At 43.9% G+C, this 27,213-nt stretch overlaps 1 protein-coding gene across 2 annotated transcripts in view; it reads right to left on the reverse strand.

Annotated features, from left to right (window-relative positions):
• Window positions 1–20,704, reverse strand: part of LOC142301876 (gastrokine-1-like) — a 29,846-nt gene extending 9,142 nt beyond the window's left edge. Inside the window, exons 1-6 of one of the 2 annotated variants that reach the window (XM_075342916.1) lie at window positions 20,645–20,703; window positions 20,090–20,131; window positions 19,551–19,688; window positions 17,531–17,641; window positions 15,713–15,848; window positions 13,180–13,452 (exon numbers count right to left, since the gene is read on the reverse strand). In XM_075342916.1, the coding sequence (XP_075199031.1) occupies window positions 13,361–13,452; window positions 15,713–15,848; window positions 17,531–17,641; window positions 19,551–19,688; window positions 20,090–20,131; window positions 20,645–20,656 (531 nt within the window). In that variant the 5' untranslated portion in view covers window positions 20,657–20,703 and the 3' untranslated portion in view covers window positions 13,180–13,360. Of the gene's footprint in view, window positions 1–13,179; window positions 13,453–15,712; window positions 15,849–17,530; window positions 17,642–19,550; window positions 19,689–20,089; window positions 20,132–20,644 lie in introns of those variants that run through there. The other variant, XM_075342915.1, reaches the window with a different exon arrangement.
• Window positions 20,705–27,213: the final 6,509 nt, after the last annotated feature.

The raw sequence follows: 27,213 nt of genomic DNA on the forward strand, positions 1-27,213 counted from the left end.
ATCCGTTATCCCCCACTCCTGTTAACCCCTTAAACCACGCTATCAAAATGTGACAGTGTAATTTAAATGCCTGGAGTGGTAAATGTTCACTCACCCAGCTCCATCGGCGGCACCATGATGTGATAACTGTAAGCCGATGGTTCCCATGGTAGCATGTGATGACTCCTGTAGCTCACATGACTAACTTCCTGTAACAGCCGGGCGAGTGCTGGCTGTTACAAGAGATGAGCATTTCTGGTGATCTCAGCTGTGTAGCTGTGATCAACAGAAATGAACGAGCAATCAGACTGCTGATCCTTATAGTCCCATAGGGGGACTAGTAGAATAAAAATAGTTTTAAAAAATAAAAAAAACTTATAAGTTTGCCCTATTAAAAATTAAAGGGTTAAAAAAAGAAAAAATATACACACATTTGGTATCACCGTGTTCAGAAACGCCCGATCTATCAAAATATAAAATCAACTAGCTGTACTACCCAGCTTCGCCTGGGTTAATAACTGTTGTTAACAAAATAGAATGTATTAACAAAAATTTATTCTGCACACAAAAACCACAAAACAAATAGACAGAAATGTAATTATTAAAAGGCAAAAACTAAGCTAATAGAAGCATGTCATAACATATATTTCAACACCACAGATATTCCACACAGATTTAACTAAATTGGCCAAGTAATGTGCTCCGTCTGTCTCTTTCCCCATCTGTCTCTTTCCCCGTCTGTCTCTTTCCCAGTCTGTCTCTTTCCCCGTCTGCCTGTCTATTTTTTTGTCTGTCTCTATCTCTCTGTTTCTTTCCTCATCTGTCTCTTTCTAGGTCTGTCTCTTTCCCAGGTCTGTCTCTTTCCCCGTTTGTCTCCCCGTCTTTGTCTGTGTCTTTTCCTGTCTGTCTCTCTCCCTGTCTGCCTGTCCCTGTCTGTCTCTTTCCTTGTCTGTCTCTATTTCCCTGTCTCTTTCGTCGTCTGTCTCTATCAAGGTCTGTGTCTTTCCCCATCTATCTTTGTCTCTCTGGCTGTCTCCTCCTTCCCTGTCTGCTTGTCTCTGTCCCTGTCTGCATGTCTGTCTGTCTCTTTCCCCATCTGTCTCTTTCCCCATCTGTCTCTTTCCAGGTCTGTCTCTTTCCAGGTCTGTCTCTGTCTGTCTCTTTCCCTGTCTGTCTCTGTCTGTCTCTTTCACCGTCTGTCTCTGTCTGTCTCTTTCACCGTCTGTCTGTCTGTCTCTTTCACCATTTGTCTCTGTCTCTTTCCCTGTCTGTCTATCTCTGTCTGTCTCTCTGTCTGTCTCTCTCTGTCTCTCTCTATCCGTCTCCCCACCGACATCTTATTACCTCACATATAAGCTTCTTATTCTATGAATATCTTTTGTTCCTATAGCAACCAATCACAGGTCTTACTAATAACCTGTAGTTCCAGGCTCCATTTACTTTAATGGAGCCATGTTTTTTGGAGAGTAACTGTAAAGCGCGGGGTTACATTTTCCTGTCAAATCATAGTCTACGACGTTTCCTGGGGGGTCACATGAGGTGTCTGTGGAAAATTTCGTGACTGTAAATGTGACGGTGCGGATACACTTTTCGTTTCACTTTTTCCCCATTATGTAGATAGGGGCAAAATTGATTGGCAAATTGGAACGCGCAGGGTTAAAATTTCGCTTCACAACATAGCCTATGATGCTCACGGGGTCCAGACGTATGAGTGTGCAAAATTTTGTGGCTGTAGCTGCAACGGTGCAGATGCCAATCCCGGACATACACACATACATACATACACACATTCAGCTTTATATATTAGATTATACTGATCGGTAAACAGTGTAGCAGCAAAAAAAAATCCAAACACCAAAATTACGTTTTTTGGTTGGCGCAAATTTTGCGCAAAATGCAATAACAAGCGATCAAAACGTAGCATCTGCGTAAAAATGGTACCATTAAAAATGTCAGCTTGAGATGCCAGTAAGCCATTACTGAGCCATAAATGAGAACACTACAGGTCGCGGAAAATGGCACAAAAAGAGCACCACTTTTTTGGACAAATTTCTGTTTTTTTTTAATCCCTTAGATAAAAGTACCCCTATACATGTTTGGTGTCTATGAACGTGTACTAACCTGAGACATTACACTGACACATCATTTTTACCATATAGTGAACACAGTGAATAAAATATCCCAAAAACTATCATGCAATCGCACTTTTTTTGCAATTTTTCTGCAATTAGAATTTGTTTGCCATTTTCTAGTACTCTATATGGTAAAACTTATGGTTTGATGTAAAAGTAGAACTTGTCCCGCAAAAACAAGCTCTCATGTGGCAAAATTGACTGAAAAATAAAAATGTTACGGTTCTCGGAAGAAGGGGAGCAAAAAGATTAAATGAAAAATAGAAAATCGACCGGGGGTAAACGTGTTAAGGTTGTTTATAGGTAGTAAATCATGATTTCCTGCTGGGAGGGTAATATAAGTAATAGAGACCTCAATCTTGGGAAGGGGACATACCCAGCATCAGCCTGTGTGCTTTCAAATGTCAGGGCTGAATTTTAGTCCCAGTCTGTACCTGGAAGCATAGTAGTTGTTTCTGCATAGTTGATACCAAGTAAGAAAAATTCTTAAGAGCTAGTCTCAGGCATGATCCTGATTTTCAGTTTGAAATGTTGGAAACTTTCTATGTGCAGTAACTACCACCTCTCATTGTGAGCAACTGGGGTCTCTTTTTACATTTTTAAAATAGTATTCTGATTGTAAGATTAGAATTTTAGATATTAGATTTTATTTTAAACTAGCTGTAGTATCCGGCATTGCCTGGGATATTAATTGTCTCTCTCCCACTCTTTCGCTCTCTCTTCCTGTCTGCCGGTCTCTCTCTGTCTGTCTCTCTCTCTATTTTGCTCTTTGTCTGCCTCTCTCTAACCATCTCTCTCTATCTGTCTCTCTCTATCCGTCTCTCTGTTTTTCTCTCTGTCTCTCTTTGTCTCTCTAGTTTTCCCTATCTGGTTCTCTCTTTCTCTGTCTGTCTCTCCCTGTCTGTCTCTTTCCCTGTCTGACTCTCTCTTTCTGTCTGTCTCTCTGTTTCTATCTCTGTCTTTCTCTGTCTCTCTCTGCCTCTCTCTCTGTCTCTCCCCCTGTCTCTCTCCCTGTCTGCCTCTCTCTGTCTCTCTCTGTCTCTCTTTCTGTCAGCCTGTCTCTATGTCTGTCTTTCTCTGTCTGTCTCTCCCTCTATCCATCTCTTTACCGAAATCACGTTAACTGACACATAAGCTTCTTATACTAAGAATGTCCTTTGTTGCCTATAGCAACCAATTAATGACCTGTAGCTCCCAGCTCTATTGACTGTAATGCTAGCAGGTTTTTTGGCGAATAACTGTAAAGCGCGGGGTTAAATTTTCCCATCAAAACATAGTCTAAGACGTTCTCTGTGTCATATGAGGCGTCTGTCCAAAATTTTGTGATTGTAAATGAGACGGTGCGGATTCCTTTAGTGCACATACACACATACACACACACATACACACACACACACACACACATACACACACATACACACACACATACATACACACATACACACACACATACATACACTCAGCTTTATATATTAGATTCTAAAAAATGATGCCTACAGTTGGACAGAATAGGGGATATGTGAAAATCACCATGGAGGTTCTTAAAGGTCATCCTAAATTTTAGGCATGGCAGAAAAGCAAATGAAAAAAGTAAACTCATATTTAATAGGATTAAATGAATTCTGGGATTTTCAAACTAATCCAGCCTTTGTTCCAATTTAAATAAAATGCATCACCTTTAGCAAAAACTGATTTCCAACTATCTCTAATGTAACAGTTCTTGAAGACACCAATGCTTATAAGCATCTTAATTAGGGCTGAAGTCACATTTGCGTGTGACTTGCGCGAGGATCTCATCGCACTGCCTGGACTGTCCAGCTGCTTTTCTGACTGGAGTGTGCAGCTGCATAGAAATACATGCAGCTGACCAGCTCCTGTCAGGAGAGCCAGCGGCCGGTCCAGGCAGTGCCATGCGATTCACATGCAAATGTGACACCAGCCTAATTGAGGAGTGAATTGTATTCCTGCGATATAGGTAATATAGTTGACAAGTTAACCCTATAGCTGCACAAAACCTTTGTATGGACACCTATAATTCCATTGTGAAATGTGCTGTCACTTGCAATGCAAAATTTGCTGTCACTTGCAATACCTTATATCATCAAAAAAAGCTAAAATTATCTTTGAATTATAAGTGAATCAACCAATAATAATAGTGTAGGGTTTGCAGACTCCCTGATATTTAAGAAGATGAGAATACCCATCTTTTTCTTCCAAACACTATGTTATTGGGCTTTTTCCACACATGGAGTTCACACTTCTTTAGAAGCTGATTTCAGCTGCTGCTCAGCCAAGATCCATACTATATACAAAGCATCAGCTTATGGCAATTCCCCTATATGGGCCTCTCTGCTCTGCACTCCTGTACTCAGATAAGGAAATGTGTGTGATTTGTTGTACCTAGAGTATGGATCTTGGTTTAACAACAGTAGAAAGCAGCTTCTAAAGTTTTATGGACTAGTGTTTGGGAGAGAAGTAATAAAGTAATGAACTAATAAAAAAATTCATAACTTTGCAATCATACTTACTTTTTAAGTAGGATTTTCGCCGACCTTTACTGATATCCCGAGTTTTCCTGGACTGGGGTGTCAGGAGGGGGGTTGAGGCAAGAGAGGGTGTCTAAGAACCTCCCAACAATTGTTTTATTGGGCACTGATCTGGGATGGTTGGCCACTCAATATGTTTCTGACAACCCTCCCTGATCTGGTAATTAATTTAAGCTAAACGTTGATGATGTGGATATCAATGTTGTACATGATAATAATATGTTTGATGGTACAGGGAAACTAAGTCACATCACGCTGTAAGGTGATGTTGCTAAGGGTCCCCTCAAAGGAGTAAGATTCAGCGCTAAGGGCGATGGAGGCAGGCATGAAGTCTAAGAAGAACATGATCTCATGCAGCTTCTTAGTATCATCGCGGACAGTGATATGGTCAGTGGTAGCTGCTCTATGATTAGCACTGACCCTGTGGTATCACAAAGTAATGTGATTCATTGTACAGGAGAACTTAGCCATGTCACACTGCGGGTGAGGTTAGTCAGGCCCCCTGAAATAAGTAAGGCTACTTTCACACTTGCGTTGAACGGCATCCGTTGCATTGCGTTGTGTGACGGATGCAATGGATGTGTTGCATTTAGTGACACAACGGATGCAACGGATCGTACAAAACGACGGAATCTTTATTTATTTTTTTTTTATGTTTTTTTTCTTCTTTCGTTTTTCCGGCGGCAGACTATTGTGAACTATCAGCTGATCGCTCACAGCAGCCGGTCGCCGGGTGATCAGCTGATCGCTCACAGCAGCTGGTCGCCGGGTGATCAGCTGATCGTTCGGCCGCCGAGAATGTGTGAGGGGGGCGGAGTGCGGGGTTTGTGGAGCCGAGCGGGACCATGGCACTGAGGACATCAGTGCAGCGAGGAATGCAAGGCTGGGAACAGGTGAGTGTGCGTGCATGTGTACACGTGGAGTGAAGTGCGGGATGGGGCGGAGCCGAGCGGGAAAGTGTCGGGCTCCTTGCACCCGTAGCCAGGGTAAATATCGGGTAACTAGGGAAAGCGCATTGTTTAGTAACCCGATGTTTACCCTGGTTACGAGTGCAGGAAGCCAGAGAGAGCATGTGCAGCGAAATCCTATGAATTGCGCTGCTCAAAAAACGTTACATACAGCATTCCCTCCGCCCAACGCAGTGTCAAAATAACGACGCTGTGTCGTGCAGCGGATGCAACGCAAGATCATCCGTTGCTATCCGTAGCTAATAGAAGTCTAAGAGGAATATAACGGTTTCCTGCAACGGTTACCGTAATTCCTCAAGGCTGCGGATAGCAATGGAAGCCGTCCAACGCAAGTGTGAAAGTAGGCTTAAGGAGGTGAAGATGGGGTGCCCCTGAAGCTTCAGTCGCCACAGGGTACTGCAGCTCACCAGAGGTGCAGTATTCATCTCAGGTAAGGAGGAGGTCATTGCCAGTTAACCACAATCATCCACCAAAACACACAGTTAGATGCCCTCTCACTGGGACTGGGTTAGGGTAGAGATATTGGGGGTGGCCATCACTAATTAGTGGACCCTCTGCTCACTAGTTCTGGAACCTGGGGGGAGGAGCTTGACACAGGGAAGCAAGGCGACACACCCACACACTTACAGACGCTGACACCGGATGGTGACTGACACGGAACCAATGAGGCGTAGGAGAACACAGTCGCTGAGGGGAGAGCTGCGCCATTGCCCCCTCAGGACCGGGTACACAGAACAGGATGCGGAGCCCTAGGCTGGGGGGCACTTCACGTTCCGCCAGCAGAATCCGCCGGGTAGAGGATTTCAAGTCTTCTGGCCCACCCAAAGTGCCCGGGGTACAGCAGCATATAGAGCCAGGAGTCATGACCAAAAGGACGGCACCAACTACGGACTCGCGCTGCCTGCTATACAGGACGTGAACGGAACAATTCCCAGGACTCCGGTCCCAGCGTAGCTTCAAGCTGCAGGGATTAACACAATAGAGTGCAGGGAGGAAGGACTCACTGAAAGAAACACCGGTTCTGACCTTCAAACTATCCGGGATTGGCTCGAGCCCATGACAGCAGAGTCCGGCAGTCCAAAGGTGGTGATGTAGCACCCCGGAAAACCAGGTAGTTCTACATATAGGCCCCCCCAGAACACCAATCCCACACAGGGTTAAAACAGCCGACCTGAAACCCTAGTCACCCCCCCTCAGGGAAGGACGGACACACCAGTAGGTGGGGCCAGGCAGTTGGTAACGCCCACCTAGGGTTCTGGAGAGCCTGGGGTGGGAAAACAGTCAGTGAAGTTCAAGTTCAAGTTTGGAGTGGAGGTCAGGCTAATTGACAGGTGCAAAGTCGGAGCCCTGACACCTTGGCTAGGTGGCAGACGGTAGCCAGAGTCTGCAGGAGACGGGAAGATGGCTAGGTGGATCCGAGGTGGACGGGGACAGGTTTGGAGCCTGCCATTACCGACACCGGAGAACTTACCCCGAAACCGTGTGCACCGAGGAGGTACTTGGACCCTGAAGCCAGGACCGGCACCGACAGCCTAGCTAATTAACCAATTGAGGGCAGGATTTTAGGTCCTGTCCCAACCTAAGTCCCGAAAAGGAGACAACCACCCACCGAGAGGGATAGCGCCACTGCCAGGGCCTGTAGATCCCACGGGTCAGCATCAGACAGGCACGGCTCCCAACAAAAGGTTTGGGAGCGGACTCCTGTGTTTCAAAACGGGAAGTCCTACCTACAAAACACTGAGTGCAGAGGAGAGAGACTTTGACTACCAACCCGGGTGTGGGATCAGATACACCCGTCTGCGGCAGCCGACCACCATCACCTTGGTTTACCACAGGACTTGCGTGCTTTATTTGACCGTGAGTAACAGCCCCTGCAACCACCCTCCTCAGCATAGAGACACTAGGCCCCGGGACATCCATCCCTACCCACAGGGGGGTTAACATCCAGCTTCCAGACCATCACCCCAGGAGTTCCACAACTGCAGCGGTGGTGCTACATATCACCACACACCGTGGGTGGCGTCACAGACATTTTGCAAACAACCCCGTATAAACACGTCCCCCTATTATTCGGAGTGTCCACACGACCCCCCCGAGTCTGGAGAACCCCTTGAGCCGTACCGTAGATCCGGATCAGAGCAGCACTGGCTGCTGGCACGGGGGCGGCACAGTGACATCTCAGTGAGTAAAAGAACTTTGATTGCAACCCTTGTGTCGCTCCCTTTCTTTGCCGCCTCTGACCCTGCGCTCCTCGGCAAAGACTATTACTACTCCCAACATCCCTGGGCCCTCAGTTCTACCTCTGGAGAGCCACACCAACCAGCTGCATCACGATCTGCCCCAGGGAATACCTCCCGCAGCGGCGGCTACTATAATAGCCGCAAACCACAGGTGGCATCACGAATACAAACTCTACAAACTCCCCTGTAAATAGCCACTCCATCTTATTGACACCACTGGGGTCACAGAACCGGGCCAGGCCACTGTGACATCCCTCTCCTACACCGGCCTGGCGACGAGTAATCCCCAAGAACCCCGTGGGTGCGTCAAAGACAGGCACGTGGTCACGTGCAGCTTGTCAGTGTCAAAGCAGTCTGTGACATGGCCAGTGGAAACTTCTCCATGATTATCACTGATATTGAGGTTTTTCTGAGAAGAGGGGAAAGCGTTTCCCACAGCCTGTCAGGATGTTGGGAAAGTGGTACTCATAGCCTGTCAAGATGCTGGGAAAGTGATATCCATGATCTGTCAGTGTGGATGGAAAGTGTTACCCACAGCCTGTTAGGATGATTGGAAAGTGTTTTCCACAAACTGTCAGGATGGTGGGAATGTGGTACTCACCTCCTGTCAGGATTTTGGGTAAGTGGTACCCATAACCTGTAAGGGTGGTGGGAAAATGTTACCCATAACCTGTTAGAATGATGGGAAAGTGGTTCCCACAGCCTGTCAGGGTGTTGGAAAAGTGTTACCCACAGCCTGTAGGGTAATGGGAAAGTGCTTGCCACAGGTTGTTAGAATGTTTAAAATGTTGTACTCACAACCTGTAAGATTGATGGGAAAGCAGTACCCATAGTATGTTAGGGTGATTGGAAAGTCTTATTCCCAGCCTGTCAGGATGGTAGCAAAATGTGTCCCACAGCCTGTCAAGGTGAGGAAAATGTGGTATTCACAGTTTGTAAGAGTGATGGCAATGTGGTACCCATAGCCTGTCAGGGTGATGGGAAAGTGTTATCCAGAGTCTCTGAAGGTGAAGGGAAAGGGTTACTCACAGCTTTTCAGGCAGATGGAACAGTGTTATCCCCCAAGGAGACTGCCTACATAGATGCTGTCACCCACAGTCAGTGTGCCTTGAATGCAGGCAATGCACTGCTCTCTGGACACAATCATCCAGCGGGATAACCAAACCAGTTACTAACCCAGAGAAAGTTCCAGCGTGTTCCTTTGAGGTTGAGGCCTTAACATCACTTCTGGTTACCTCTAGCCAGGAGTTTTGGACTGCACTACCTATAGATGACCGTCTTAAGGCACTGAATGACTTCACGGAGATGCCTGTGTCCGAGTCCAAATGGGATCAAGGAAGGCTGTGCCGTGAAATGGGCTTGGGAGACAATCTGCAACTCAGTCTCCCATGCCACCACTAACAGGAAACGTTGTCAAAGAGAAATTAAAAACTCCAAAAAAGACATCTCATTTTGTCTCTGGAGATGGGATATATCCATTTTCAGCTTCACAATCCCGAGGGGAAGAACATGCACATTTTTATACAAATGTGCAATCAGTGCATCATCCCCAAATTAATATCGGTTACATGGTTGATGCTATCCATCCCATGTTTCATCCTTACTAAAAGGTAAAATCATGATAAGAAACATTACCACATGGTAACATAGTTACATAGCTTGAAAAAAGACCTAGGTGCATCTAGTTCAATCTTCCTCTACCAATTATATATTTTGTCACTAAATAATTTATAACCGACAATAACCAACAACAATATCTTCCAACCTGGTCCTCCAGGCGCAGAGATATCCTAAAGTTGGGGATATCATAATTTTCTAGAGACTGAAACCACATCTCATGAGCAGCCCTGTTACCACCAGAGGGGTGGTATGTGGGTGTACCTTGTTTTAATAAAAGCAAATGACAAATTATGATCTTTGTTCAATGCAAGGAAGATATATTGCTGTGTAGAATTGTTGCATGTATCATTGGAGTTCTTCCCTCTATAAAACTGAGCCATTTCCATGACACAGGTTTAGTAATTTTCTAAAAGGGTTGTAGCCCACCGGTGCCAACAGCGGGGATCCGGTCTGGAGGCCGTGCACAGTCGGGGTACCTGGACCCCAGGGCAAGGACCGCTTCAAGCACTTTACTGATTAGCGCCAGCAGGGGACAAGGTTCTAGATCTTGTCCCACGAGTAGCCCAGAGAGTGAAACGGAAGCCCAACGAGGGGGATAGGGCTTCCGCCAGAGTCCAGAGATCCCACAAGTCAGTTTTCACGGGCAAGAGCTCCCAACACACAGAATCACAGGGAGCGGACTTCTCCCGTTTTATGCGGTATAAGTCAACACACAAGAAACTACAAGTGCAGGAGGAAGGGCCCCTGCCCTGTTAGCCCGTGTGCGGGACCAAGCACACCTCTCCAGAGGCTCCTGGCATCCGGCCTTGGTTTACAATACAGACTTTGTGTGTTTTATTACCACAGTGAGTACACCGGTACCATCCGGTTACTTCCTAATGACTGCTCCTTGCACCCTCACTATCTTCAGGGCCCCGGGACTACACCTCCCCTACCCGTGGAGGGGACTCCACCTTGCTGCCCTACTCCATCAGCCCCGGGCACCCCCATACCAAGGCAGCGGCGGTGTTGTGGAGCCCAGCCCAGGTCTGCATTACTTTCAGGGTCTTCAGGGACTCCACGTGGAGGGACAGTCTGGTCACAGGTAGGTTGTCTTCTTAGGATTCGTGACGCCACTCTCGGTATTGCGGTCAGGGGGACTGCCACTACATATTAGGGGATGCCTGGGGCTGATGTTGGATGCAGCTAGATATAGTGGCCTCCCGAGAGTGAGGCTAGCCCCAGGGCCCAGTTTGGATGTGTGGAACCACAGGTCGCAGAATGACTCACACGCACAACCAGAGTGTCTTTCAGGGTTTTTACTCACGTCAGGTGGCAGGGTGAGTAGACCAGGAAGACCAGGAAGAACCAGGTATCCCTTTTGCTGAAATAGGGGTGACTGCTCACTCGCCTTCCTAGCCGTCGTGTTTTGAGGTGACCCCGACTTGAAGTCTTGCTGGGATCACCTAGGGAAGTCGCATTCGCCGTTCTCCCCTTTCTGGCCCGTCTGTTTGCAGTGTGGACCAGACGATTCTAGCTGCTGCTTTCTGTCGCCTATGGGCCCCCTCATTGCTGCGTGACTCCGGACTCTGTATATGGTTGGTGGTAAGCTTGCAGTGCTCTCACCAGCAGGTGAAGCAGGCCAAATGAATGGGCCCCTGCTCTGGGTACCTGTACCCCGTGCGGGCAAGGTCTCCTGGCAGTCCCCGTACTCAGCCACCTCTCTGCACTCCGGCCTCAGGTGGTTTTCGGGCGGCACTACCAGGTAGCCCCTTCTCCCCCGTCAGCAGCCACGAACGGTGCAGTGCCTGGAAGGGCTCTGCTCCACTTTGCTCTGCCCTCACCAGACGCGACTTCTCTCCTCCACTTCCTCTCACTAACTGCCCCTGCATACACTCTGTTCCCAGTTACTCCACCCACCACTAGCTGGGAGGCGAGGGCCACGCCCCCTCCCGGAGTCTGCTCAGGGGTCCCCTCTAGCACTGTGTGTGCTCCTGGTTACTGAGTGTTCCGTGTGTCCACACCCTATTCAGTCTCTGGGATTACCTGTGTTGTACTGCCCCCAGCATTGGTGTAGTACTCAGTGGTGCCTGACCAGGTCAGGGGCGCCACAGTGTCACCAACCATCACCACAAACCACAGGTGGCGTCACTGACAAACTCTTCCTCTGTAAATACCCCCTTTTTATTGTTGTGGGCAACGGGCCGCTGCACGAGCCCCGGATCCGGCTTCCACTCGAGCCCCAGCCACGATCCCGGATCCAAGCGCCTCGGGTAGCATCCCCTGACGTGGTCAGTCACCCCCTGCCCACGACACCTACTCAAAAGTTTCACCCCCTTGAACAAAACCCAAGCTATGTCTCTGGTAGGAGTCGAACTCCCAGTTCCCCTGCCATCAGCTGACTGTCTTAGCACTTTCTGTTCTTCTTTATTGTTTACCAGGCCCAGCAGCTCTGTTCATAAAGAGGTGGTCACTACTTAGGAGTACTGGCCACATTGATATAATGTTCAGAAAAAGGCTTTTCTCAAATACTTTGTGTTGTCAATAGTGCATTTGAGCAGCGCTATTGCAGACCACTCATCCCCATCGCATGACCCCTGGGCTCCATGACCTCTCAGATCCGGTGATGGAACGTCAACTGAGGCAGGCCCCAGTCTCCCTTAGTAACAGGGCTGTGGGCGGAATTTCCCTGCACATCACTGCCCAGCATCGCATCTGTTTGAGGCACTCTGCAGTGAAGGAGAAAGCCCTGGGACGCTGGGCTGTGAAGAACGGAGAAACTCTGCCCCTAGCCTAGTCACTTGCGGAGACTGTGGCCTGCTTCAGTTGATGTGACATCACCGGTATGAGAGGTCACGCGATGGTGATGAGCGGACGGCAATAATAACACTCAGAGGCACTATTGGCAACACAAGTTATTTGAGAGAAACCTCGTTTCTGGACATTATATTGATGTGGCCAGTACTCTGTCCTAAGTAGTGAACCATCCCTTTAAATAGTTTGGTTGAAACCAGTTTTCTGTTATCCACAGGATCGGTGATAATTTACTGACTTGTGAGTGTCCTTTGGGGAACTTATCTTGGTGAGGAACTTTATCCCTGCTACAAAATGGCAAGGCAGGTCAAACACCTGACTGCTACTCCATTCATTTTCCATGGAGCTGAGGGAAAAAGCAGATTGCAGCGTTTAGCAGCACCATTAAATTAATGGAGATTAGGTCAAGCATCCGCACTCCCCCTACATTCTAACAAGGCTAAAAGTGCCCTATTCTTCCTATGGATAGGGAATATCTTGTTTTAACTGGACAACTAAAGTAGTGCCTGTGTCTGGTATTGCAGCTCGGACTCATTCACTTGAATAGGACTGAGCTGTATTCTTACTCTAATTGAACATTTTATTTTCTTATTTACCGTATTGATTTTACTTGCTTAAATAGCACCATTGATGTCCACAATGCTTTACAGTCATCATGATCTGAGGATTTTCTTAAGAGGCGCTAAATATTTTACCTATAGTTGAACTAATTGATATTTTACCATAAACCCAAAGAACTTGATTTTTGCAAATGCCATCAAGATACAGTCACAGATTCAGCCACCACTGAGAATGAAATGAAAGGCCCTCTTATGTTATTATGGGTCTTGCTGCTTATTGTAGTATATGTCCTAAATATTTGCTGAACGTAATAACATTGGATGCGGTAAAACACGGCAGCTGTGTTTATGGTAGCTCTTTATTCACAAACATGTCATCTTATTTAATGTATAAAAACACGGACTATCTGACCAGTGGACACGCAGAATAGATATGAGAGGAAATCAGATGCAGGGTGGAGGAGGTCTAATCACAGCAGCCAGGCACGTTCATTTAGATTAGGAGCTATGAAGGCAGGAGGTCTAGCATCCAATATTCCCACACAGAGAGATGCCCAAAAATCTCAGAATGCCGAGGTTAGCACAGCCACGCAGGTTCACAAAAGAGCCAGCACCTAAGAAAAAGCAAGAGGACATGTAACACCAGCTTGTTATTGCCCCATTCACCCTTTTCAGTTGAGCCAAGGATAATTTGACATGCAAAATAAATATGGAATTAAGATATTAGGATATCTTGAGACCTTTGAAAATTAAAGGGAACCCGTCACCCACTCACTAACCTGGCGGTCTGATACAATCCAGTGCGATGGGCGTCATTGTTTTTCGGTCCGGCGCCTAGTCTATCCTTGCTGTTCTCGGGTCCGGCGTCACCTCTTTTTAGTCCATCACATCCTCCTTGCTGCGTGTGAATGACGCGTCCTACGTCATCCACACCCCGGTCTGCATTGCGCTCCTGCGCGTGCACACTTTGATCTGCCATACTGAGGTCAGAGTAAAGTACTGTAGTGCGCATGTGCGGAGGAAAGGTCAAAGAAGACCCGCACATGCACACTACAGTAATTAACTGCCCTCAGCAGGGCAGATTGAAGTCTGCATGCGCAGGAGCGAAATGCTGGCCGGGGTGTGGATGACACAGTACGTGTCATCCACACGCAATAAGGAGGACAGCCATTTACTTAATAGAGGAGGTGTCGGATCCGAGAACAGCAAGGATAGAGGAGGCGCTGGACCCGAAAACAATGACATCCATCGGACTGTACTGTATTATCAGTGAGTAGGTGACAGGTTCCCTTTAAGTGACCTTGAAAGTGCAAGCAGTTAATGACTTCAAAACATGCATCTGAAAAAACGCTAATGGAATTTGCTTTATATTGTATGTGTATTTTAGTGTACTAGCTGAGATGATTTTTATGCTTAGTTTTTATGCCTAGGATCAGCCCACCTAAGTTGTCTATATGGGCATGTAGGTCATGGGAAGTTGAATAAAATTATATCTTTTTATCTGTGATCCTGTCTTATTCCAGAGAAATCCACCTTTCTTAATATTTAAATGAGCTGTTAAGATCTATAGGCTGGACATAGATCCCCCTGAGAATCGGCCTCCAGAGGTTATTAAAAAGTAAAATGGCCGTTGCCAGTTTGAGACATGTAATGACTGACAGTATACTCTCCTGCTCTACATGTTTCACACCGATACCTCCGGCTTCTATTTATAATAAGCTCTGGAGGCAGATTCTCAGGAAGATCTGTGTCCAGCCCATAGATCTTAACTGTTTATGTGCATATAAAAAAAATATGGACTTCTTTGGAAAAAACATTGGATCATAGATATCACGATATAATTGTATTCAATTTTCTATGACCAGCATGTCCGTATAGACAGCATAAGGAGGTTAATCCTACTGACATATTCCCTTTAATTAAAAAATCCCTTATACTCCTAGGAATTCAGTAGGCTTGAGAGTTATTTAGGATAAAATGGAGAGCTGAAGAATTGTTTAACCCTGCTACTTATGGCATGAAACCTGTCATCATGAAAAGACTGTCCAGTCTACTAGCATTATATTATACATCAGCAGAAGCTGAGCAGATTGATATACAATTTTGTGCAAAAAAAATCTGTATAATTTTTAACTTACTGATTGATATCCGTGCTCATTCTGGGCTTATGAGTCTAGTGGTTAGTGTCAACATCAAAGTTAGGGACAAAAGCCCTAGACTCTTAGGCCAAGAATGAGCAGAAATTTAAATGAATAAATTACCGTACAAGTTATGCTACAATTTGTTTTCATAAAAGTTTAAATAAATCTGCCCAACGTCTCCTGTTTTATAGCATTTAGGTGGGAATTCAGGTTCCCTTTGAGATGTGGCCATCTACAAACAAAAAAACGCTAGGGCCAATCATCCAGTAGCATAAAGGCTTTGAATTGTTGCAATGTTTTGCACAATGCTGAGTTGCACAAAATTTTGGAGACTTTTGGAACTTTCACACCAGTTTGAATCAGTTCTGCCTAAATGGGTGTTGGGCCGGGCATAGCCACTTGCACCTGTCCAATTCATCAAAGTGCCAAGGTCTTTTACATCTGAAATGCTATTCCAAGGGGGCTATGCTCACAGGACTCTCTTGGGGTGTGTCTTTAGGATTCCCGGCATTGCTACCCTGTGAGCAACACCCCCTTAGTAAAAACTATAAAAAAATAACATACTGAATAAAAAGTCATATATCTATGGAACCAATATATATATAAAAAAAACAACAAAAAACAGAATAATCCATGGAATCAATAAAAAAGGCCACTTTTGACCTGCTGACAGGTCAATTCTAAAGGTATCCATTCACCTAATTATCTATTAATTAGCTACCCATTAACATACCTTGATTTTCTTGGGCATAGAAGGTTGGGACCCCCTTGCAAAGAGATTCAATGTGATTACCAAACTGTCCCACATTCTTGACTTTGGTCTGAGTGATTGTGTAGGACAAGGACTTTGGAGGAGGAGCATTGGGGTCCTGCAAAAACATGTAATACAGATGGTTTCATTTTTTGCTATTCAGTAGAGGTTATACCAAACTGTGGAATTTTGTGAAATAACATCAGATCTTGTTGTTTTCTAGAACATAAAGAACTAAATCTCTGCCCTCCTTTCAGTCATGAATATGTTGCTGTGTGATCTCGTACTCTGACATTTCAGGAGACACTCGATGTTGACTTGGATGAGAGGTCCATACAGTGACGTTGGGAGGCTTCTTATTTCAGATTAGATGTTTTCTCATTTGCATTTACGGGAAATAAAGAATAATATGTTTCCAGATCTACAAGCCCACGCCCCTGTTTAGTTAGACTTGGCGGGTTACATCTAAATATTGATGTGTAAAGATAACATAAAGATTAAATCATATGTGTGTGTGTATGTAAATGTGCAAGGAGTTTTGGATGTGAGCCCAAGGTCAGTCTGACACTATAATGTTCACTAAAAATGTGTGCCTGAGTTGTATATGTAATAATTACACCTTTAGAAATATATTATGGACATTTAAAGGCACACTGCCCTATTGCTGACACATACGGGTAACAGGAGAAAGACCATATATTTCGGATAAGCTTGTTCATAGAAATGCTTCCATAGAAATGCTTCCCGCTTCCATAGAAATGCTTGTTAAAATGAGCCAAACATAAGTTCTTTGTTGAAATCCAACATACCCAATCCTTCTTTCCTTGACGTCTATCGTCAGAGGAAAATCAGGACACCCCGTATATGTTAAATGGATGGATGGTCGTGATGAAATTACAGATTCTTTAAAGTCTTAATGGTTTTTACTAGATCACTTTTTTGGCCACTGTCAGACTGGGGATCATTGGGCCCAACAAGGAAAATGAGTCTAAAAGCCTCAACCTTCATGTATACAGAACATGCAATCTTGTAATTTAATCCTGAAGTTTGTTGTTTTAAGTGCACATACAAACCATATGATCAATAAGGTCCAAAGTTGAGTTGATAAAAATAGACCTTAGAAGGAAGTCATTGGCTCTAAAGTCAGTGCAAAATGGGATTGTCCTGTGGTGGCCCCTTAGGCCCAATAGTGTGCCAAGTATTCTAGAGAACTGTTTTCTTGTGGTGGCCCCTTAGGCCCAATAGTGTGGCAAGTGTTCTAGAGGTAACATGTTCCTTTTGGTGGTCCATTAGGCCTATTCTTGGCCAAGTATTCTAGACATAACAGGCTCCTTGTGGTTGTCCCTTAAGCCAAATATTGTGCCAAGTATTCTAGAGATAACAAGTTTCTTGTGGTGGCCCCTTAGGCCCAATAGTGTGCCAAGTATTCTAAAGATAACAGGATCCTTGTGATGACCTCTTAGGCCTATTCTTGGCCAAGTATTCTAGACATAACAGGTTCCTTGTGGTTGTCCCTTATGCCTAATATTGTGCCATGTATTCTATAGATAACAGGTTCCTTGTGGTGGCAACTTAGGCCCAATATTGTGCTAAGTATTTTAGAGGTAACAGGTTCCTTTTGGTGGCCCCTTAGGCCCATAATTGGCCAATAATTCTAAAGATAACAGGTTCCTTGTGGTGGCCCATTTTGCCCAATATTGTGCCAAGAATACTAGAGATACAGGCCCCTTGGACAATAACTATATATATATATATATATATATATATATATATATATATTTAAACAAAAAATAAGCTTACCTGTTTCTCTTGGCTGGCTCTTTGCAGTTGTTCCAGGGTAGGGACAACATTCCTGTTCATCCTGCTAACCACACAATGTCTGGTGGCCATAAGTCGCACAGCAAAGAGTCCCTTGAATAAAATGTGTTGAATTTGATTATAACGCACAGCTCTTGAATTGTTCAGACATGCTTTTATGTATCTAAACCAGTGGTCTCCAAATTGTTGCTGTCTACAACTACATAACACTACACAGCATGATTTTTCAGACAGCTAAATATTATTAACAGATTGAATATGGCTAATCTGTAGTAAAGAGTCTTAAGGGGGAAGATATCTGAGTGTAAGAAAGTGATAATGAGAACTTCCCAATGGAAATAAGCCAACAGTTCCACCATACCTTGGATATTCTCCTGTGTTATCATCATTACATATAAACCTTTTTCTATCAACAATGAACTCTATCCTTCTCCAAGCTGATAGAAACCATAAACTGGCATTATCTTCACCAGTCCAAAAAAAGTGGGTCAGAATGATTTGTACCAAATTAATTTAAAAGCACAACTTTTAAAAAAGATGGTGAATTTGGGACTAGCTGAAAGTATGACAATAAAATATATCGATGAGGAAAAAGGAGAAATATATAGTATCCAGCTCCTTTTTCCTCATCCATTTTTTCTAAGCCGACTTTCCGCTCTCCGAGCAGCAGAGGATACATCACGGTGAGCTGGAACTTTACTTCCCCTCTAATAAAATATATTCCTACTATGAACAGCCATAGATTTATTCCAAAATATGTGCTATTTTCTAGCTTCTGGTTTGTATTAAAAATGGAATCCAATCCCTACCCCATAATGCCTACATTTCAACCTCTTTTTTTACCTTATGGCGAGTGCAGCACAAAAAGTAAAATTTGTGCACCATGTTGGCACAAGTAAGAACATTCAATAACTTTTACCAGAGTTTATGCTAAAAAACTTGGTGCAAACACATTGATAAATGTCAGCCTGTGTGTCTACGGGGAACACAATACAGTGCATAGTTATTAGGGATGATCGATTATCTCAAATATTCGGCTTTGCGAATATCCAACGAATAGGTCGCCGCTATTCGAATATTTGATGCGCAATGAAAGTTTATGGGAAGCCCAAATAGTTCCAAATAGTTGTTATTCGGGTTTCCTATAGACTTACATTGTGCATCGAATATTCGCGAATAATCGAATAGTGGTGACGTATTCGTCAAATATTCACGAAGACGAATATTTGAGGTATTCGATCATCCCTAATAGTTATGCGTTTGGGGATACATTGATTTATAGAGAACCTGTCACCTGTCTTATAGGATACAGCATTCCAGGATACTATATATAAGTCCCACGGCCGCATTGTAAAATGTAGAAAACAAATTTATAATACTCCCCTAGGGGGTGGTCCGGTCCAATGAGTGTCACTGCTCTCCGGTCCAGCGCTTCCTCACTACTGTAATTTCCGTCCTCCTTCTACCCAGCCCAGTGTGGATAATATGTGTATGTCATCCACACAGGACGACATTGCGGTCCTGAGCAGGTGCACTTTGATCTGCTCTACTGAGGGCAGATCAAAGTACTGTACTGTAATGCTCAGACACGAGGATTAAAGACCACCCATGCATGAGCACTAGGATACTTTAATCTGCCTTGAGCAGGGCAGATCAAAGTGCGCCTGCTCAGGACCTCAATGCCAGACAGTGTGCATGACATAGGACTCGTCATGCACACGGGCTTCAGAAGGAGTACGGCGATCACCGGAAAGACGAGGCGCCGGACCGGAGAGCAGCGACACCTATCGGACCGGACCACCCCCCTAGGTGAATATTATAAAGGTATTTTCTATGTTATACAGATCGGCCTGGGCTCTTATATACAGTATTCTAGAATGCTGTATATAAGAGCTCACTGGTGATGGCCACAGCTTATAGTCACTAAATCTGATGACAGGTTCCATTTAATTTATTCATGTGAGGGGTACTTGGTTTAGAATTACAAGTCCAGCACACTTACATTTCCGTAGTCCCACATGGAATTCCATGAGTTCCAGCCATCATAATGGTTTATATTGGCAATGTTATTGTGATTATCAATGTTCACAGTCTGGTGGACACTGCCTCCATCATTGCCCTGATTGTTGATATTGATATTCTGTGAATGATGAAGTACAGTTACATTAGATTTGTACAGATGTTTTTCATGACATCCAGTGAATAGTTTAACAATTAGTTACATTATTACTTAGGGAGAACATTTTTAAGGAAATTCCAAAATTAGTAAAAAAAAAAAATAATATATTATTAAAGAAAACTAACTTTATGAGGAAAAAAGGTTTCCTAATTCAGTACATGGATATATAGAGAATTCCCTTTAGGGATATATGTGGGAATGTGGAATGGATGGCATGCTGAAAATAATTATCTCCTTAAAATAATATGCTGTTAATCATAGTCATTGTCATCCATCATGAGCCATCTCTAATCAGTCACCGCTAATAGGCACATAATTTGTACAGGGTCATTATGTATAGATTAGGAGGACATGTAACCTACATCAGTTGCAAAAACCACGCCAAGGAGGGCCGCGAGGAGGATCTGAAAGGCAAATAGAGGAGTCAGTGAGTCAGCCGTGACACTTGATCATTCTGATGTCATGAGAAATTCCGACATTGCTATCACATGAATCATGTCCTGAAGAATAATTTCACTAGTTACTATGTATAGTGAGCATCATTATTCGTAATTCAAGTTGTAGAATCATTTTCTATCATCGTGTTGACCCTTTTTTGTAATATTTTTCTTCTTTGTTTAAAAAAGTTGGCCTCCATGGGAGCTCCCGAAAAAGGTGAGGGCAACTGTTTTTAAAGTCTAAAGTTGCAAATCTGCCAGGATTTTTGGAATTAGGCATTTTTTTTCGAATATAAACAATAATGGTGGAATTAATAGTTAAGGTTACCCAAAAAGTCCAACATTCTATGGAAGGGTTACTCAACATCCCTAGATTCTCTGCAAGAGTCTTAAGTTAGAGTTACCCAAAAGTCCAACATTCTCTGGAAGAGTCTAAAGTAAAGCATATGGACAGAAAAGTGTGAAACGGCAGATACTCACTACAGCCTTCATTCTGTGTGTTGGAGAGGACCACAAGCAGGGGAGCAGTGGTAGTGTATCTCCCATATATATGCTTGATAATGAGTCTTTGGTAAACAGGGAGCACCTCAATTCGTAATCATTGGAAAGAGTCCACATCAAAATGACGCATGAGCTCGATAATGTTATCGCAATTTTTGTACAAGGCAAATTTGTTTAATGGGATACAATTTTGTGAAATCATAAACAAATAGAAATAGATGATAACCAATGACTGGATGGGTGTTGTAATATTTAGTAAAAAAGCTAAAAGGCCACAGAGAAACATGTTCAGCATTTCCTGTGTACTTTCTGTGATGAAACAACATGGAAATGTTCCTTTCATCACTTTCGTATTCTCTCTCGGCGCAGATTAGTGCATAGAACATTCCTTTTTAGGATACATGGAAGTAGACTGCTCACAACACGTAAACCTTGTAAGGCTATATTCACACGTTGCTTTTTTGTTTTGCTGCATTTTTTTGCATGTTTTTTTCATGAGATTTATGCAAATTACAATCTGCTTCTTACAGTACCATCAAAAAGCTACGGGATTTCAGAAATCTTAACCACGCGTTTCAGATATTCATCATGAAACGCGTAGATAATTAACTTTGGACAAAGCTGTAATTGGAAAAATTTCAATGAATACTTGCTTTTTTATTCTCATGGAAATTAAAAATTGCTTCATCTTTGAAAGAAGTAGCATGTCAATACTTTCAGCATTTTTGCAGCTTTTTTCACCATTGAAAGTGATGAGAAGTACGTTTTTTGCTGCTTTTGTGGTAAATGTAACTAACTTTATTTAAACATGTATTGTAGATAAATATTTCCAAAGAACTCCAGCTTCACAAACTTGTGCTCTCCTTTATTCATTAAAATTCTTTAAATTATAGTATTGCCCAAATTTTAGTAGTTAATTATCCACGCATTTTGGATACGCATGGATAATTAAGTACTGAAATTAGGCAATACTGTAATTTAAAAAAATGTAATTAATAAAGGAGAGCACAAGTTTGTGAAGCTGGAGTTCTGTTAAATTATTCTACACATCCCGGCTGGAGCGTCTTTGTGTTCCAAAATGCCTCCTGGTGATACTAACGGCGACCTGGACTTTTCCTTTTCCTTTACTGCAGACAAATGACACACCAAAAACACAGCTAAAACATGCAGCAAAAACATTTTGCTACTAAAAAAAGCAGCAAGAAAGCAACATGTGAACACAACTTTAAAAGAATATATGCTGCCGAGAGTATGATGCTATATAGAGGCTGAATGTTTGTATTATTAATTGTCTCCATACAGCACTGATCTGCTTGCATATATTAAATTGGTACTGTTTTATTAGCAGATATCCTCTTATCTAAATGAGCATTAAAGGTTTGTCAGCTACACCTTTAATAATGGGGAACAGCATCTAAAATCTCTATCCTCTGATATTTCACAAAAAAATGTACCAATATGGAGAAGGATGTAAAGTAAACCATAATCTTTAATTTTCTTTATATGAAACTGGGAATTCCTTTATAAATATACGTAGGAAGAATGTAAGTGGTCACAGAAGACAATCACCTTAACTAGTATGTAACACAAAGACAAATATCGAGCCCTATACATAAATGTATAAAAGAAGTAAAGGGAAGGTCTTACCTACATTGTGTATCTGTCACAGGGAACATACTGACGGACCAGGGGTTCCTAAATGGCCCATAGACTCGAGACCCTGCGCTGTGCCTCTTCTCGGAGGTAAGCTTGATAGTAGCTGGGTCTAAGCCCCAACGTGACCCTATATCATTTCCGAGCCCTGATCCCCCCCCCCCCCCCCCCCTCACCCTGGGAACAGGCCAGAAACCCAGAAACAAAACCCCACAGAAAAGATAAGGACAAGGGAGAACGAAACCTTGTACACACATAACTCAAACACAAAGGAGAGACAATATGTGGACAAGGGAATAAAGAAAAGGGTAGGGAAAAACTTACAGCAGGGGAACGTTCACACCAAGGAGAAAAGCAACCGTTGTTCACCATGAACTGTCACCAACCTCTGAGACCGGGATCACTGATGCTATCTTCGGCGATTTCATACTATGCTTCCCAGCGTTAAATAGTGGATGGTGATTGGCAACCTGGTTGCACAATGCTCCAAAAAGTATTAACTCCTGCACAACTGGGAGCAGTGAAACAACTCAGCCAATGCCCAGCAGAGCTGAGCACTTATGAAAGACCAGGTTGTCTGTCGGACTCTGCAATATGAAGAGTCCATCGCCATATTAGTAATCCGAGTGTGCGGTTCCGGACAGCGCAGTACAAGTATCATCAATCAATATCAATAGTTATTGAGTGGACCAGTCTGCTTACTCCATACAATAATATTTACTTGTGTCTTTGAGGTGAGAATTTGGGAGCTAAATATTGAAAGGGACAGTAGAAGGCAAAAATGAGTCCCCTGTCACTAACATTTGCTAAGATTTGATTATGATGTTCTGGGTGTTGAATTGGTTAACTATCACCCTAAAGTCCCAATATATACGCTCAATTCACTCTATAATTGACAATTTAAACCTATAATTCATATGTCCCTCAGTAACCCTAACTCCAGAAAAGAGCCATAGAGGAAAAATAGATAGAAAATATCAACATTATAATGCCTTTGTTTCAGTAAATTCATCAAGGAACTGCATAATCCAAGATCTGGGACTGAGAATCATTGGGTTTTCAAATAGTGTATGGCTAACAAAGGACTGGCATCACACATGATGCTAAATAGCTAAAGGCCGCCCCATCTGCTGACGGTGACTGAGGGGAATAATATTTCAGAATTCTTATAAATATAATGGAAGTGTAGATCATAATAAAAGAAGACGTTGATAATAAGTAGAAGGAAAGGAGCAGGAGGAGAGTTTGGGTATGTACAGGGGGGATCTAAAATACTAACCTACACAAACACAACTAATAGGGTCACGGTTGTATTCCCAGGGTAACAAGGTTATATATTGCAAACAGACGTTCTAGATAAAACAGATGAAATGCATCTGTTCATTCAAACCACATTGGGCAACTGTCATAAGCTAGAAGATCCAAAATTTCTCATGTTGGGGTATGACCTAATTATGACCTAATTACCACCTCTCATTGGGGATTCACCAGTTTCATACCCATAAATTTCATGCAATCTGGATTACCCTTATGTAAATAATCTACATCACTAGTGGAGTATTCTTCACTGATGTCAGACATACCCTAACACTCCCACTCCGTAATGGTTTCCTTCACATACTCCAAGTATGTTTTATTCGTCTGGATACACTGAAATTTTGTCCTGTCTGGTGATGCTTACAGACTATATAATCACTACAATGGTGACAACCTTCTATTTGCCTTTATAATCAGGTACCCTCGAGTGAAATTGGGATAAAATGACAGTGGTGTGGACAAGCCTAACCTTAATATTCTCGCTCAGCTATATGAAATCATGAGGAAATCACCCACTGTGTCATGAATCTCGGGGTCTAGTTTTAGAATTGTCCAGTTAGATTGTAGCATTTCTCTAACTTCTTTCGCAGCCCTATCAAATATTCTGATCAATTTAATAATATTGTCCCTGCCTATCTTGTGTTTAAGACTCAAGAGTGATACTTAATCACTATTTGGTGCTCTCTTGTAAGCCTGCTTAATTATCCTACCAGGGTACCGTAATCACATTCATAGACTCGTTGGAGCATTAATCTACTCTGGTGTATATATTCTTGTTTCTTAGAAAATGTTCTCAATCCTAAAACTTCACTTGTAACAAACAACTTTGGGATAGTGGGGAACCGAGGCGCCTAAGCTATCCCTCAAGCTAGGGGACCCTACACTATCCCTAACCTCAAGTATAGGTCTAATGGTAGGGAGGACTGAGCCCTCTTCCTGGCCCTGCTCCTGACCAGTCCTGATCTAATTCCTCCTTCCCCTCCTCCCAGGGAGGGACCAGACAGGAGTGTGTTTAAACCACAGAAAAAGAAAGACATGTACAAGCAGGATAAGACAATACAAAATTTAGGAGGAAAAAAAGAGCAGGAAGGAAGTACAAAATAACTGGGGTACTCTCTACAACTGTACCAAGCAAAAAACAACAACTAAGCATAACTTTCACCAGAGAGAGTCTGGGACACCACACCTCAGAGACAAACACTAAAAAAAACTATAGGTGGCATGGGTAGAAGGATTCCAACAGTATAAATAGGAGGGAAGCAGATGTATTAGATCTCCACACAAAATGTGATTAAAGGAGCAAGCAAATTAGCAGAGATTAACTCTTGCTACCCTTCCTATGAATCAGCACACAACAGGTTGACGCCCGAGACTGTCTGTGTTGATCCCAGATTCCAGAGACCATTGGATGGAGTGTCAGAATCTGCAATCTGAACAGAGTCCAAAGCCACCATGAAAGTCAGCTAAGTTAGTGCAAAACTCTGTTTGACACCACTCCAGCTTTGTTTTTCACCCCTATAGTGGTGCTTTTACCCTAAGATCTTTGCCCCAGGTCTTATATGCACCTTTTGGTGTCTTCACCTTTTACTTATACTGTTCCTGTTCCATGGTGCCATCTTGTGACTCCAACGTCTGACTGGCTGGAAGTGAAAAGATAGATCACAAGCTCTTAGTACAAGTCTATGAGAGCCAGAAAGAGGCCAAAGTGAGGTTCTCATAGAGATATATTGATTTGTGACCTCCGGCCACTCCATGAAAAACTAGAGCTAGCGGCAGGTCACAAAGTGTCCGAGACCGACTGGACCAATGCTGATAACAGATGAAGATGCCTTAGAATGAGTATAAATGAGGGGGCATGGGATTTAGATTTAGGGCACCACTTCAGAGATGAAATAAAAACAATATGCTGGAGTGATACTTTTAGGAATACTCCTTTAGTATGGCCCATTTAAGGAAAAATGTTAGTAGTCATGGATTTGCAATAGTTTTTATATCTTCTGTAACTTGAAGAAAAGCCAATGAATCAGTACATAACGTAAAGTGAATTTTAAGCCTATGGGGTTCACATTCAGGCTTTCAGTAGATTGCCCAAACACCTCTGTCGTCTGTCAAGAAGACAAAAATACTATTAGACAACTTTATACCTGCTAAAGTTAAAAGCTCCACAGGTAAAATGAAGCTCCGGAGGTGTCGGCGCTCTTTCCCGGCAGTCTTTTGTCTTTTAGTATTTCGTCAGAGTGAACATCCAGATGATGCGATAAATGCGAAATGTGTGTTGGATTGGCTGCCTGCATTTAAGGGATTTTTTTTGTTAAAATTTCTTTTTGGCCTTTTTTATGTCGATTATATTTACACTTTACTTTACATTGGGGATGCTGATTTGAGTATCATTGTTGCTATGTGATTTCTATTATACAGGCACCAAGTTATCAATTTTTTTGTTTTACAAGTCTATCAAGTCTATATAATATTTTCCCATGGTAGATTATATTCCCTCTGGATTTTTTATGGTCATATGTATGCCGCCCCTGCAGCAGATCGAACCGCTTGGATCTGTGTGATTACTTGTGGCTCGATGGTCTCCGGACCTGGGGGCTTGGGGCAACTCTAAATGTAAGGGGGAAGTTATTCACAGGGGAGTTATAGTTCATGATGCCACCCGTGGTGTACGGTAATGAAGGGATACTGCCACTGCCGATGAAAGTACCCGGGGTGATGGAGTGGGGCAGCAAGGTGTCGTTGCCCTCCACGGGTAGGGGAAGGCCCCGCGACTTGGTGGGATGCCGTGGGATGCAGGGGTCACTCAAGTGCTCACTCAGTCATTAAGCAGACGCTGATAACCGGGTAAACCAAGTCTCTGACTGCCGTTGTCTCTCACAGGGGAGCTTGTCCAGGTCCCGTCCCCTACACTGTTGCTGGTGGTCTGTAACCTGCCTCCTGGCACTAAATTTTAGAGTATCCGTTGTGGTCCAGTAGCTTGGAGCTATCCGAGCCCCTCTCCCCACTGTGGGTAAGTGGAGGAGCCTGCTCTCAGGGCTCACGCTCGGGATTTCAGTGGGCGGCTTGTTTGGAAAGCCCTATCCCCCTCGTTGCGCTAGTGCCCCGATTCTGGAGCTGGTGGGAATAGATCATGAAGGCTCCGTTCTCCTCCGGTTAATTGCTAGGTTGCATTCATCTTCTCCCCGACCTAGGGTCCATTCACCCCGTCGTGCCTTCGACCCCAGACCGGCGATTAGGCCCAGGCTGCTGGCCATCCATCCGACCGGTTCTTGCACCTAGCCACAATCTCCTGCGACTGGGGGTCCGACTCCTTTAGGTCCAAACCACTGCCTGCGACCTAGGATTCTCCTCCTCTGGGAGCTCCAACTCCCAGCTTCCTCTCACTTCGCTCCCCTGGAGCCAACTTTTCACTGGGGAGCTCCTTATCCCAGCTCCTCTCTCACTGGGAGCTACTTCTGTTCTGCCTGTCAGCTTTACTCTGCACTTCCTCCCTTGCTGACTTCCTCCCTCCCACCACTCTGTCTGACCCCTAGGTGAACTGCCCTATTCCAGCTTAAGCAGCCCACTGGTGTGCCTGA

The sequence above is a fragment of the Anomaloglossus baeobatrachus genome, chromosome 4, assembly GCF_048569485.1.
Source record: "Anomaloglossus baeobatrachus isolate aAnoBae1 chromosome 4, aAnoBae1.hap1, whole genome shotgun sequence".
NCBI lineage: Eukaryota > Metazoa > Chordata > Amphibia > Anura > Aromobatidae > Anomaloglossus > Anomaloglossus baeobatrachus.